Source organism: Haemaphysalis longicornis, unplaced genomic scaffold, assembly GCF_048455015.1.
Source record: "Haemaphysalis longicornis isolate Haplotype H1 unplaced genomic scaffold, Haemaphysalis longicornis Haplotype H1 scaffold_1, whole genome shotgun sequence".
NCBI lineage: Eukaryota > Metazoa > Arthropoda > Arachnida > Ixodida > Ixodidae > Haemaphysalis > Haemaphysalis longicornis.
The window spans coordinates 460,288,970-460,303,986 of NW_027526203.1; the positions used below are offsets into that span (position 1 = coordinate 460,288,970).

General features: G+C 46.4%; 1 protein-coding gene across 2 annotated transcripts in view; it reads left to right on the top strand.

The window, feature by feature from the left end:
• The first annotated feature begins 1,877 nt into the window (after positions 1-1,877).
• LOC144156134 (ionotropic receptor 25a-like) overlaps positions 1,878-15,017 on the top strand; it is a 49,455-nt gene continuing 36,315 nt past the window's right edge. Inside the window, exons 1-2 of one of the 2 annotated variants that reach the window (XM_077687964.1) lie at positions 1,878-1,985; positions 4,282-4,440. In XM_077687964.1, the coding sequence (XP_077544090.1) occupies positions 4,344-4,440 (97 nt within the window). In that variant the 5' untranslated portion in view covers positions 1,878-1,985; positions 4,282-4,343. Of the gene's footprint in view, positions 1,986-4,201; positions 4,441-15,017 lie in introns of both variants that reach the window. The other variant, XM_077687965.1, reaches the window with a different exon arrangement.

Consider the following 15,017-nt stretch of genomic DNA (forward strand, 5'->3'; position numbering starts at 1 on the left):
CGAGTTGTACGAAGTGGAAAATCCTGACGCGGGAATTTTGCCAGTGCTTCAAACATTGACATCATTTGATGTTTACAATAGTTTCCGCCAGCCAAAACATGGCAGGCGCTTTTTATTAAATCGCTGACTTGTAAAAATGTTAAAAAAAAGGAAATAAAGACAAAAAAAAAGGCTCTGTGGCGTCGAAGTCGAGTACTTGGTACTGGCGCTGACGGCTTGGGTTCGAGCCCCGGCGGGTCTCTCTGCAGATTTTTTTTTTTTTTCATTGCAACTTTTTTTTTCTAAATTTTATTTTATCTCCAAAGCCAGATCTGTGTTATTGTTGTTAATAATAGTGATTTGGTATGTTTTCGGTTGCTTTAGGTTCGGGACGCAGCCAATGACGAAGTTTAATTGCCGTTCTGCGTCGCGCGAACAGGCATGTCACGTGGGTGCTCCGTGCAGCGAAGCGCTTGGAAATACGTAAACGGGTGATATTGGCCATAGAATGCCATTGTTGTGGTGCTGCATGTCTTCGAGCCCGGCCGCAACGGGCAATGTTCCCACTGCTGTGGCGTGTCGGTCGATTCTCATGAGTAATTTGGAACACAAGTTGGCAGCTCTAGGAGAAGCAAAGCCTTCCTTTTGCGTTGGTCTACGCGCTTTATAGTGGTCAGGAGCAGCATCCTGAGCGTTTCTCTAGTGCCGTACTGAGTTCAGTATAGTTTATGAACTCTTTCTTTCAACGCTGGTGAACTTTGTGTGACTTGATTGGTAGTACCTTGTTGCCATCCCAAACATTTTTGTGCAGTGTGTAGAGCGACCATGTTTCATGAAAACTGATTGGATAATTTTCTGTTCCTAGGGCAGCGCTGTTACCACTAGTCGCTGCGCCCTGATAAGTGGGTTATAATAAATCCTCTTTAAGCCTTGTCTGCACCGAACCTGCCTTAAAACTTTTGTTTGTACGTGCACACTTTTACCATCCATTTGAAAGTTAAAAGGCATTCGCCAGCTTGGACTTCAAGGAGATCAAACCCACGCCCCACTGCTTCCGTAGCGGAAATCATAAGAACTCGGCGAAGATTCTTTAACTGCATGAAGGTACGGTTGTGGGTTTGTTCACCCAGATTTTACACATCCTGCTACAAGTTACAGGCGATGAAGTGCGCATTCGTAACTGCTTGCACCAGTACCGTCCTCGTTTCGTTGTAACCGAAAGCACGCGTCGGGGAAATGGCGGCTAAAAGACCCGCTCTTTATTTTTCGTCCCTACATGCACTGAGAAAGCTGTAGCCGCCACAACCACGGAACAGAACTTCTTGATATTTTCAGAGTATATGTACCACGCAATAAACGCATTGTTAGAAGAGTCACTTGGGGACTCAAAAAAAAATTAAAGGCCTAGGCCTCAAATAATCCTGCTGAACGCAAGGAACGGAATGTGACGTCACTGTTCGTCGTGAAAAGATGGTCAATCATAATGGCAATGAGAGACAAGATTAACCAGCTCCTTTTACACTGCCCATCACGCAAGTGGCCAGAAAGATTAAACGCAACTGGCCGACATCAGGAACGGGGCACCCATCGTTCCTTTTCGGACTAATTGCGGGTTATGAATCGGTCCCGATTACGGACGAAGCAAAAGTCGGAAAATGGTCGCTTCCCGCATAGGGACGCCATCTAGGGAGAGCGTCGTGAAGAGGACGGAACCAGCGATTGATTGACTTTCAAGTGCCTCTTCGAAAGGCGCCCGTGACTTTCAAAAAAGCCAGCCGCGCCTGGTACGAGAAAGAAAGGAGGTGGCGTGCAAGGAAGAAAGAAAGAGTTGCTGTCCTCGGACATCGATTCACGCTGGACGGACAGCGCGTTTTGTCTCTTGCCGCCGATTGGCTGTCCCGCGAACCGCCCCGCCGCACGCGCCGTGCCAGCACACGTCTTCAATCAGGTTTTGGCAGCGCGCGAGACGCTGCCGCTGGACCGCGGCCCGGGACGCGACTGAACGGGTGAGCAGCAGACGGCGCGCACCAGATTGAGGCAACATAACAAAAGAAGAAGAGAGGAAAAGGCATTTACGGCTGCTTAGCGCCGACCAGGGTGTCGCAAGGCGAACCTAGTGAAAAGTTTTGAAACGAAATAGTTCGCGCTCCGTGATGTGATCTTATTTTTTTTTTCTAAAAAATATCAAGTTGCGTAATTCTGTAAGCGGTTTTAAAAACCGATGCCAGCTTTAAAAATTGTCTGACTTTCGGGCGGAAATGGTATCTCTGAGAAAACTCCGTTGCTTTTGTAACACTAATTCCAGTTTCAGCTCGTACCCTCCGTTGCTTTTGTAACACTAATTCCAGTTTCAGCTCGTACCCAAAATAACGATGAGGTTCAGCAGACAAGCGTTAAAGTTTAACTAACTTGAGCCAAACCCACTGCCATGATCATCATTAGAAAGAAGAAACGCACGATTTGTTTCCTTGTAGCGCATCGTGAAAATGAAGACTGACAATATACACCACTTTTTTTCCCGCGCAAATTTGCAGATATTCAAGTTTATTCTTATCCATCTTAGCGATACTGTAACACTGGCCCGCAAGATATAGAGCGGTGCTTTTTCGCGAGCGAATTAGAAAGCAATTATAAGCAGTATTAGATAGAGTAGAGTTCAAAATTCAACCTGAAAGGGGCACGGTTTAGATAAAAGATTTAGTTTTGGTTTTCTTGTTTCTTGTAACCCGAATATATGCACCTTGTCTTTTTTTGTTTGAGTGTGTGCGTGCGTACGTCTGCTTCATCTGAGTGCGTATTCCAATTGTATTATTTTTCTTTTAATGTATCATTTTCATGTTTTGTGTGTAGCCCATGTGCGCACGTGTAAGCAGTTAAGTTAGTACCTGTTGGTACTTGGTACTTGTGGCAAGAAAATATCAATAAATGTCACTACAAAGATCAGGAATAGCGGGAACCTGCTTGGTACGGGCCCCACAACTTTATTTTATAATATTTCTCTCACTCGCTTCGTGTAACGGTGTAACGCGCTGAGTAACGCAGCGTAAAGCTTCCTTCCGGAAAAAAAGTGCCCGCTACACCCTAAGAAATGCATTGAAGTCATACTGGCACTGCGTGATGTCAAAGCGAAGACCACATATTAGCTGGTTGGGCCTTATCATTGGTTTTACATGGTACCTCTGTTGGTCATTAAAAGGTGTAAGTTATGGCGAGCCGACTCACGGACGTTTTATGAGTGTCTGTCGGGTAGATAGCCTAAAGCGCCTTTTTATTGGTGGTGTCAAACTCAATAACTGCATTTTCGACGATGACTCAGTGCGTGTACTGTCGATGGAACCGTACGTCCAAACCTTTCTTTCCCCCAAACATTCCACCCGCGCTTAAGAGATGCCGAAGGCTTCACAAAGCAACAGTCCGGAAGGCTACTGCGGCTGGAGTCGAAAATAAAGCACATCGCAACGAAAACAAATATGCTCCGTGTTCCCTTTATTCTTCTAATACGCATGCTTCACGTGCGCAGACGTAGTAAAAGAATATATGGGAGAAGTAGGCGTATTGCAACAGTTGCTTTTGGCACTCACAACAAGGCCCTCGGCCTCGGTGCCTTGTTGTTCTTGCCTCAGTAAAGCGCCCCTGAATTGCACTCCTGGCGCATTCGGTTACAATACAAAACTTGTACGGGAAGTGGTGAACAATGGGCGGCAGTATTTTGCGCAGGCTATCACTTTGCTTTGCGACCCAAACCTAACCGCAACGCTGCATCTGTGGTTTTCGGGCTTACACGAAGTTGTAAAAAAAGCCTGTTTAGTGGATGACATTTGCATTGCAGAAGTACGTTTCTTGTTTGGACATTGTAAAAAATTTGTTCTTACTAGAAGTATGGAGCGTGAGGCGCGAGTACAGTTACCTACCATATTACTTTCAGTTACTTAATATGCTACGATGTGCATTATAACGCAACGCACTCCGAGTAAGGACCGCTAAAATTAATAAAAGCGATTTATGCCTTCAACTGAAAAAAAAAAATTGGGTGGCTACTCATAAAAAGCAAATGCCAAAACCTGCGACTACCCATGCAAGTCAAAAGAAAGAATTCGTTTCAATCTAAGCAAGAGATTAAATTAAATTACAAAATCACGCCGCTTGAGGAAGAGGGAGCAGTCGCGGATGCCGCCGCTTTGGGCGCAAATGGGAAAATGCTTTTCTTTCTAATTTTGTGCAGTGCTGTACAGATAAATGTCGAGAATCTTGGTTACCCATTTCCTGCAACCAAGCCATTGCTGTGCCCGGACTCTCCTGCAGACCTGTTATCCGGCAAGAAAGAACCTACCCTAAATCGGCGAGCCCTGACTCCCACCGCCGAAATGAGTTTGGAAGAAGCGAAGCGACTAACACTGGTTGTGGCCTTCTTGGTTGCAACGATGGTGGTGCTTGGCTCCACCCAACGCACCCTCCACTTCGGTGAGACACGCCTTCATGCGCTAATTTTACTATCTTCCCAAGTTGGCTTCTAGCTTAGGTACTGCGGTTATATTCGCATCATTGGGAGCCCAGTGTTGCATGGGGCCTATATTTTCTGGTCATTTGTTCGTGCCGAAATCTCGCGCCAAGGCGAAGTATTCCCAGACAATAATGGATGCTAGCATAACGTGTGACGTAGAAAATAAACACACAAGTACATCGCACCTAAAATATCCCACCATACAACATCAACACTCCCGTACGTTTGCTTCGCTACAATGCAAGCTATGTTCGTATACCGGTTACAAACTGAACGAATTCGGATAATTTTAAAGCTGAAAGTGCAATCTGATTCAAAACTGGGTCTTGCGATGTATCTTCGCGCAAAGTAAAACGTCACTCTCGTATTGCCTAATGTCACACCAGAGGTCCAGTCTGAGCCGGCGAGTAGTGCTGAGTGCGCCGTGTCAAAGCAGACGTACAGACGTGTTTTATGCGATGTCTGTTTTAAGCGATGTGATTAGTGAGCGCGGGCAGAAAGAGTTAGGTTAATAAATGCACGAGATTAATAAATGCGCAAGACAGTGGCACAGAGTTCGAGACAGATATGTTTTTCCTCTAGTTTTATGATATTGAGACAACGTGCACGAACTATGTGACTCTCAGATGCAAGAGACGAAAACAAATGGCAAAAACATATTTCCTAGGAACTAGTTATTTTTTCCTGTAGTTGTTACGTGGTTATATTAAGACGCCCTCCTGTTGTGCCTTTCTTTGGCAATACAATTATGGGGCAACAAAGAGTGGCCAGAGGGACAGCGTCGATCGTTTCCATGGCGACGTGCTGTTGATGGGTACACTTCGGAATGTTTGTTTTTGCTTATTTATTTTTGCTTTTGAAGATGTTGAATTCTGCTACCAATCAGCTAACAATTATTTTGATGGTGCAAGGGGTGTTTTCCTTTATCTTTTCAGTTTCGGTAAAAAATTGCCAATTCCTGACTGCAGGAAATTGAAGCTGGAGGCGATAAACCTCGAGCAAGCGAGTTTTATACACTTGGTGATGCATATGCGCGCTGAACACCGTAGTTAAAGCCTTTTGGCACGCGAGACACTTGCCGCAGTTGGTTCCTTTGGGTGCGGACTGTGCCCTGTGTAAGAAGCCCGAAAAAATCGAACATGTATTTCTGGATTGTTGGGACGCGGTCTTTCTGTGGGATGTGCTCCAGCGTGCCCTGGAAAAGGATTTCCCTCTTGATTTCCATGGTATACGGTTCCTGTGTATAGAAGACGGTAATGGTGTACCTTATGATTTGTTAATGCTTTTGGTCTTGCACGGGATATGGAGGTCTCGCATGGCATTCCGCAACAGTAATATCGATGCCAGGCCCGTGAGGCAGTGCTTCTGCAGAACGTCAGGAGGATCGTAGAAGTGTGGAAGGCCCAGCCGTGTGTACCGTACTGGCTTTTGAAGGTGGAAAAAGTATTGAACATGCCACGTTTTTAATCAAGCTACGCTAGCAACCACAGCGTTAGGGGTTTTACCCTTGTTGTTGACGTCTTTTTGTTTTTGTTGATGTCCAAACCCGGCAATAAAGAAGAAAAAAAAAAACAGTTGCCGCAGTTGAGCAGCAATGCCTGGAAAGCGCTTCAAGCGAATTTGACAATGTCGCTGCCGTACTGCCAGTACCGTTCATTGTGCCAGCGACGCTGTGATGCGCACGCTCGGTCTCTGGTCTGAACAGTGGCGCATCCATCGTCATCGACTGCTGCACACGAGGTAGTGATAGTACCGAATCTACCGGTACGCTATAGCCTCTGTGTCCAAAGATGTACCCCCAAGCACGTTAACATTACAGAAGTGTTTTTTATATTTCGTGCTTACATATTTCGAGCAGGGCTGTGAACACATGCTCGCAAAGCAGATTCCGTCTCCACTGGCAACGAAAGCCTGATTAATTCGCCACGTTATTGAACACTTCGAATCTAGATGCGCATTGCGTAATATCAGCGGTTGATGGCTACTTGGCTATGACCAAGAGGGCAATTCATAAGTATAGACCTCGGGTAGTATCGACTGCGAATTAAGGCAACCCTGGAAACCCTTCACCGGTGCATCTTCATGGCTAAAATCACGCGCATTCTTCTTCCTCTTTACCATGCTTACGGTGTTTATCGAGTGAGCTCTCTGGCATGCTTCGATCGCGACGGAAGCCCTTTAAAACCTAGGAATTGGAGACGTTGCCGGACGTCGGACACCTAGCACACGGTGACTGATGCGACACACGCCACATGATCGTCTGTTAGCCAATTTTACGTCAAATTCGACAATTTTTGAGGCCCGCGGCGTAGAAGAAAAAAAAAGGTTCACATTTATCTTTGGTCAACTAAGCGTCCAACGAAGCTGAGCATCGGAGAACCTCAACGATTCAAGCGAATAATCATAGTGACGGGAATCCTTCTCCTCGACGGCATTCCTCATTAATGGCCAGAGATGAGGAACCTCAGTCCCTGCCACTCTAGAGGGAAAATTCCGACCGCCGCTGCTCACTCCCGTGAGGCAGAGTGACGGGCTGGGGAGACGTGCTCTTGAGTGTCGTAGAAGGCAGTGGGTGGTCATCCCTCTCCGCCACCACCGTCATTCCACCTAACCTGTCAACGCTGTACCATCAGCTCTCCACTAACGCCAGGATTGAGAAGTACACCTCCATTTTTTTATGTTGGCCACGGTGACCCGAAATATCCTGGGAAAAGCGACATCAACAGCTTCGCTGTAAAAAAAGTGCGATTGGAAAGGGCCCCTCTGACAACACACGAAGACATTCTGCGTGTAGGCACGGACCTCTGTTTTCTTCTCATACCGGTATTTCCCGATACCGCACAACGGGCGTCATAAAAATTAGGTTAAACATTCTTTCTTTAAAGGGACACTGAAGTGAATTTGTCAAGCTCCCGTTTTTGCTTGCACTGCGTAGACCGGCTCAAATTAGTACACTTTTCATCGTTTATCCGGTTGACAAATCGGTAATTATTTTACAAAGCGCGAAAGAAGAAAAACTACCATGCGCGGTTTGCGGCGGCCGCCCCAACTAAAGCTGTGACGTTGGGAGGAGCGGGCACCGTGATTGGACGATGCCCAAGGTGAGCAACCAAACAAGTTTCGGTTTCGGTTTCGGTTCTGTAAAACACAACCGGTGGCGTTGTTGGATGGGCATTCTCAATAACTCAGTAATCATCGTACCACGCTTCTGCCATGTTGTCAGCTGTAAAAATGCATAAAGATAAGCCTCCCAGGACGGCTTGGAATCGTAGCATTCACTAGCCGAGGCCTACGCAGTGCATGGACGCCCTCCGCGTACCCGCAGACGCCCAAATGTCATGCGCTTTTCCCCCATATTTGGAGCTTGCCTCACTCATGCCCGTACCGTAAAAAGTGTGTTCGCACCAGGCCAATGGTCTGTTCATTCTGGCCTGTGCCCACTGCCCGCAAGCAGCCGGTGCTTATGGCAACAGCACGCCAACGAGAACTCGCTAGCGCGCCAGTGCCAGCCTGCGCGCGTTCTGTGAACTAGTTCGTGGAGCCATGAACGTTGCGGCCCAAAAAAAAGGTGAACTCAATGTAGAAAACATCGGCAGAAAACGAAAAAGTTAACTTACAAAAAAAAAAGCACGTACCCGCGGGGACTCGAACTCGTGACTTGCAAAACATTTGCGGCGACATACCTAGCGCCCCAGACCACCCGGTCACGGAACGGGCTCCGCCGACCGTGGTAATATAAGGTATATATTGTACAACAAGTTTACACTTTTATTTAGTTTTGGCATTTCAAGCAGCTTAGGTGACTATTTGTTGTATTGCGCTCGTGCAGTAAGCGTCCCCCGAGTTTCCACAATAGCTCACGTCTAGCAATTGCATTTCGTAGACGGAAAAGCGTTCGCAGATGCGTAGTCGTGCTGCTGACCGCTGTGCTTGTTCGCCCAGCGCAAAAAAGTGCTTCCCGCACCCTATTTTTACGCTGTACGTTAAAATATCAGTTGATTTTATTTCCTTAGTACCTATATTGACTTCGCTGACTCTTCTCCCGCCTTCAAGAGGCCTTATATTTTCCTACTGGCGTACCAGTCAGCGAAGCGTCGCATGTGCGCTTGTGCAGCGCTTGTGTGAAGCGACCTTGACTTGGAGTTAGATACAGTGTACAAACTAACCAAGTAAAGAAAGGCCCATTCTTCCATTCACAAACTTGTCCTGGCTTCGTTTCAACTGAGCGAACGAATTGCGACGACCCGTCGGCGGCCGGTGGACGAAACGCTGGGGCGACTGACTCTGTCTGAAGGCCGGTGAGCCGTGCAGTAGCGCAGCCAACTGCGAGCTCGGCTCCTCCCGACGTCACACGAAAACGCCGCAGAAAATGGGCGAGCGTAAAGAGAGGAGGACAGCATTTTCGAATTAATTTTTCTACTAAATAAAATCGCGTAAACGCTCCCAGAGTGGTCGTAACATGGCCTGGGGACTCCGGACTACAATTTGCGCAAGTAATCCCGCAATGTTTACATATCACTTCAGTGTCCCTTTAATGGTGATAGTTAAACATTCTTTAGCTATCATCGTAGAAAGTTCCGTCTGTGGTTTTGACCTTGAGATTCCCCAGTTTTGCGACCAGTTCATGTATTATGTGCCCTCTTTGGAAGTAAAATTCAATTAAATTCAATTCAAATTCAATTCCCCGAAAACTTGTCATTAACAAAAAAAACTTGTTGCTCATAAAACGAGACGATAGTGTGGAACAAAATTATCCTAGCCAATTTTTCTCGCCATATGTGCATGATTTTCTACCTATCGTAGACTATCCACAAGAACTAATTGATGCTGCCGATAGAGCTTCAATTTTCGCACGACCAACAATTCGCGTTTCTAACTTGGCGCTCGACAGCTATAGAGGCTAGAGCGAGAAAATCATCTTGGGAGGATATACAATCAGGTCTGGGGGATTTTTCTTAACCCTCTTGCGCAGCGCTTGCCGCGGCGTTTGTGATAGCAACCTGTCAACTACGAAGTTATAATTCCGCCACTCAAGGGCTCTACGAGGGAAGAAAAATCGACATCCACCAAATTTCCGGCTTCCTTTTGCGTGATTTTCTAGGTGGAAGGGCAGATTAACAAGTCTGGTTCTCACTTGTATCCGCGATAGCAGACGATGCGTTTCGAGCAAAGTGATAGGTTAAGAACTTGAGAATAGGGCATAAGTGGGGTTGAGCATGGTAGTTTGGCGGTAACATTTCGCTCTGGGTCACCGCCAGTGCGTCGTGATTTCCGTAACAACAATTAACAAAATGAAATTTTTGATTGCGATCATGGGCATCGCGAATTTGTTCAGCTAGCGTTATCTGTTAGCTTCGCCCCTGCGCGCGTGATGCAATTGTCAGTGCTGCATGCTTATTTTACCTAAGTGTTAATTGTTCTAAGAAGTTTGTTAGTACACGAGATTTTTTTTTTTTGCAGCGAAATGCAGGCAGGCGTGCACGCTGTTGCTGCGCGTATACAGGAAAGAGCCGACGTATCTGTGAGTGAGAGTCGGTGATGAGCATATGACGGGTGGCCGGTGAACATAGGTCCGAAGCTTCTGAGCGCAGGGCAGGACTGCATCGCATGTTCCATACAGTTCACTTGGAGACCTAAACGCACTGTATGCATTAAACACACGTTATGTTCCTCTGTTATTTACCAAGACCGACAGATGCGTATGTAAGATATTAAACTGGCGTTAACATGCCGTTGGTCTTGAGGGTGTGACCTGGTCAATGAGACGCGTCCTAATGGACGGCTCGACAGATTCGTTTAACGTGTGCAGGAATCCCGGAAAAACTGAGATTTGTAAATTTTACCTCCATAAAAAAAGCACCGCGAATAGGACTTGAAACCATGTGCTCAGTGGCGCAGTCACCGAGCCATCCCTTCTGGTATAGCAAATGAAATAGTTATCTTGCGATCTCTTCACACGGCGACGTCACTTCAGAAGAAGCTAAAACATTTGTGCAATTGTACTTTCTTAAGTGATCATTTCAAACGGGTTTTAGTTAAGCAGTTGTACCAGGCTCGTGAGTAGCGCAGGCAGTCCACTACGAAACACGCTCAAGCACATTGCGCGAAGTACAGAGAAAGAACAATTACACAAGGAAATTGAGGACCGCATCCTTTTCTCTCTTCCTCCCGTGCTGTTCATTTCAGACAGTTTGGGTTCTCACTGAGTCGTCATTCACCGGCCGTCAACGAAGCGTCTTTGCAGCCCGTTTTAATCCTGGGCTGTCAAAGCCGCGCATAAATTTACTTGAAGCAGAGGATAAGCGCGGTTTAAACGTGATTGCCGTGTCAAGCAGCCCTCTTGCGCAAGGTCTGTGTCTTGCACAACCTGAGGCTCACTGGAAAACCCTATCATATTTCAAGTTTCAAATGTTGGGCTGTTAAGGCGCCGAAGCTTCACGTGGGCTACGAGGTGCGCCGTAATAGAGGGCTCCGCATTAACTTCGACCACGTGGGTTCTTTAACGTGTGCCAAACTATCGACATGCTGGCTTTTTCGTTTTTCGCCTCCATCGAAAAAACGGCTGCAGCGGCCGTGATCGAACGCGCGTTTGGGCTTAGCAAAACAACGCTTGGAGCCCGCCCGTTCTGCATGGTGCGACTTTCGCCTACGAATTCGCAGCTGCGGCACCGCTCGTGCGGCAAAACTATATTATTTCCTATTTTCACTGCTACGACAAATTGTCAAATGGCAAGCGGCGTCCACAGGAGAAGTTCGACTGTTCAAGACATTTGGCAATTTGACACAGCAACGAGAATAGATCACCTTGCCGCACGAACGGCGCCGCAGCTGCAAATTCGCAGGAGAAATTCACACCATGGAGAACGGGCTTCAGCCACTGAGCAACCGTGACGAGAAGTCAGCTATCCTGACCAAAATACCTCAGAACGACGATGATTTCGACACTGCCCTTAATGTAGTTCTTGAAACCGCTCCAGATGATTCGGTATTTCATCGGGGAAAAGTGAATTACCGTTAGAGATAATACACCAACGATCCTGAATTCTGCCTCGATGAAAAATCGCTACTATGTTGACGCTGCAACGAAGGAATCTCCCCCCGGGAGTGGGAGAAAGTGGCGCCTTGAACTTGTATGTGCCGGCCAACTTGGGTGTTTTGCGCATTGCTGCTAGACTACGTAACGAACTTGAGATGAATAAAAGCAGAAACACGGAATGAATCTTCAAGAATTTTGACATGGTTTAGCAACAATTTGCTCACATACAATGGTGAACAACAATCAATTTTCAGTGTTTCATTCTATATAGGAGAAGAGAACTCGATAATAATCATTCTGAAACATTCACAGAGAAAGAACAGAGAAAACACGTTTATTGTTACGAATGCTTGGGTGTGTATTGAGTCTGACGGGAACCGTAGGAAACCAAGTTCAAAACATTTGCTCCTAGTTAGCATATGGCTGTCATACCTTACTGAAAGCTTGAGATTATTTCAATTTCATTATTATCTGTATAACATACTCGGCTTTCATTGATAATCATTAAAGTTACTGCATAGAGTAATGGTGCAATTCACATGCAACTTATCTCGAGCTCATAATCATACTGCAGAAACAAGCTCTTCAAAACATCGTATACTGTGCATTTACTTGCCGAAGTAAACCTTTGTTTCCTTGAGCAACCTTTAACAATCTCACATCTTATCCATTAGTTCCATTTATACATTATAATTATTATGGTCCCAACAGTTCAGCCAATATTAGCGTGCGAGTATTCTTATAGCTCGAGTATTTGTATAGCTCCAAAAAAGTGTGCCAAGGCCGCAGTAAATAAGTAATTTAATTTACCTATATACCGGAATATGTAAGGAAGAAATGGCATTTCTAATGATGCTAAAGAAAATCTAATTGCTTTGGCATGGTTTAGGCGATATTTTTTTAGAGCTGAAGAAATAATTATACAGCATTGGCACGGAGCATTCTTTGCGAAAAAATCGTTTTTTGTGTGTGTGTGTGTTATGATGCCAGCGCCTCGTTGTGCAAAGTAATCTTACTTCGGGCTGAAAGGGGGCATTCGTTCTGTCTGACTTCAGGCTGCGCTCGGCTATCTCGTGCGACAGAGAAAGACTGCAACCTGTACGACCGTCCCCTAGCCTGTTCTCATAGAGAAAAGTCTAGGGTTTTTTTTAAACCTAGGTTCTGCTGTTCTTGTTAGACCAACAATGGTCAGTCTAATTAAATGTGGCCAGGAAGGACGGCGCTATCAGATAGGTGAATGCAGACCAAACGCCCCGCATTCGATTCGTCCACGATCGTGCACGTCACTGTGCACGCTCGACTGTGCGCGTCGACGTTAGTACTTTTGGTATAATTAGTGCGGAGCATGCATTCGTTCCCATAAACTTGAGTCGCTACAAAACCTAGCATCGTCCTCGACTACATTGAAGTGTTTATTTTCCCTGAGAAATTCCAGCTTCATTTTCTTAAAGCTAAGAGAAACACATTGGGAGACATTTGTATTCAGTTTGTCATAGCAGCTCAGTGTGCAGTGCTGTGTGGATTAAGTGCTTGTATTTTATTAATCATTCCAGTATTATATCATTCATTAATCTTTGTAAAGAGATTTGTTTGCTTGTTCATTGATGCTCTGATCTGACCTCCTGCCCCAAACGTTTTGCTTAGTTAAGCAGCAATATGTCCGTTGGCCTTTTTGAACCCTTGCTTGTTCTTGGGTCCAACGCTAGCAGACATGCGGCTATCGGTCCGAGCACCATCTTGCATAGAGTGCCTAAATAAAATTGAAACATAAAAATAATTAATAAAAACGAATTATAGAAAAAATTGGCTCCAATCAACGCCGTGAAGGTGATTTGAAAGCACAGCTTTAAACGACACCCATAACAATTGCCCATGCAACGTCACTTGAATTCACACACGTGGCTCTACAAAGAGTGAAACCAGAGATTCTGCCAGCCGTTAACTGGAATTCGCGGGGGAGGCGTCCCGAACGCGGCACCATCGTCGGCCACGGCCGCGCTAGAGCGGCGGACGCCGCCGCTGTAGCCCGACCGTGAGTCGGGAGAAAGAAAACGGAGGAGCGCCTTTCGAAGGGTGAGACAGCGGAACCTAGCCATCCTGCGCGCGTTTTCCCTTCAGATGAATCAAAACGCTATACACACTTTCTCCGTAGCTACAACATCCTAAAAGGACAGTACGCCAATACTGCAATGTTATGTTGCTGCTGGATTAGCAAGCAGAGCGCAAGGATTGTCAAAAGAGACGTCACACTCTCCGCAGCCTGCAAAAGATATCAACCCCCGACTTTGCCATTTCCTCGCTGAAGCTGAGCAGCGGCAAGCAGGTCGCGAGATTGCTGCACAGCGGACCGACCAAGGTTCAAAACCAAAAAGGGCCTACTTGTGGCACCTCAAAAGAGTTGGAAATATGGCTGCTAGGTACATGATTGTAAGAATAAAAACAAAACGGTGACGGAAGGGGCACGGGACACACACTTGCGCTGACTATAGAAACCATATGGTTTTATGGGTTAGGGGAATCGGCTTTATACAAGCGAGGAAAACCCCATGCATCACGAGAGAGGGAAACAAGGCGAAAGGGGGTTGCATAAGTAGGTTTATAAAAAAACACAATCAAGGGAACTGCCAAAAGAGAAATGCCAATGCAAAATTTTACGTGTCAAAAAAATTTCGAGAAGATTGTATTCGTTCGACTTCAAAGATGTGGCCAGCGTTGGTCACTAGACGTTCGAGTTCGCCGATTGCCACTGAAGTCTTTCCTACTATAGCGTCTTGTACGGGGAGAACTGCTCTTCACAAAGGAATGGAACGCCTGTTGTGCGGGCGTGCGTGCGTGCGTGCGTGCGTGCTTTATGTGGAAGTTTTTTGTAGATTACTTTGGTGTAGAGATGCAGGCAGTATTCTTTTTAAATGCAGAGCATTTCAGTAACTCACGATGTCACCCGCGTTGACGTCCGTAGTCGTAGTCCGCACCCCTCCCCCTACACTATATAAAAAAAATACTATCCGGCGCCTGGTTTCGATCCCACGACCCTGCGGGCGGAACGCAATGTACATGGTGCTCTACCCACTGCGCCACAAAGCCGACGCAGAACGGAAGGCTACGAACGCGCCTTATATCCTTGACTCATTCAAACTACGTCAAGAAGCTGCGATACAACGCATTCACTACCACCAACTCCCCAAACACTAAACGTTAACGCAATACACCCACCCCCTATGCGATGCATTTACTCGAGTCCCCCTCGCGGGGAGATGGGCCCAATTTACGATGGCAGTGCAACGCCGGCACGTGCGGGGAGAAAAGCACAAAGAGAACAGAACTCCCGCTGGCGCAGTCTCAGGCAGGGGGCGCGCGAGCACTGCGAAGGCGGGAAATTTGAATTGCATGGGGTGGTAGCAGTAAGCAGATAACGGTGGTACAGGCCACTATGGCGAATCACTGCTCTGCATTTCCGACAGCTTTCACATTGAGTGGAACGGCTTCTAATTTTTTAGTTGA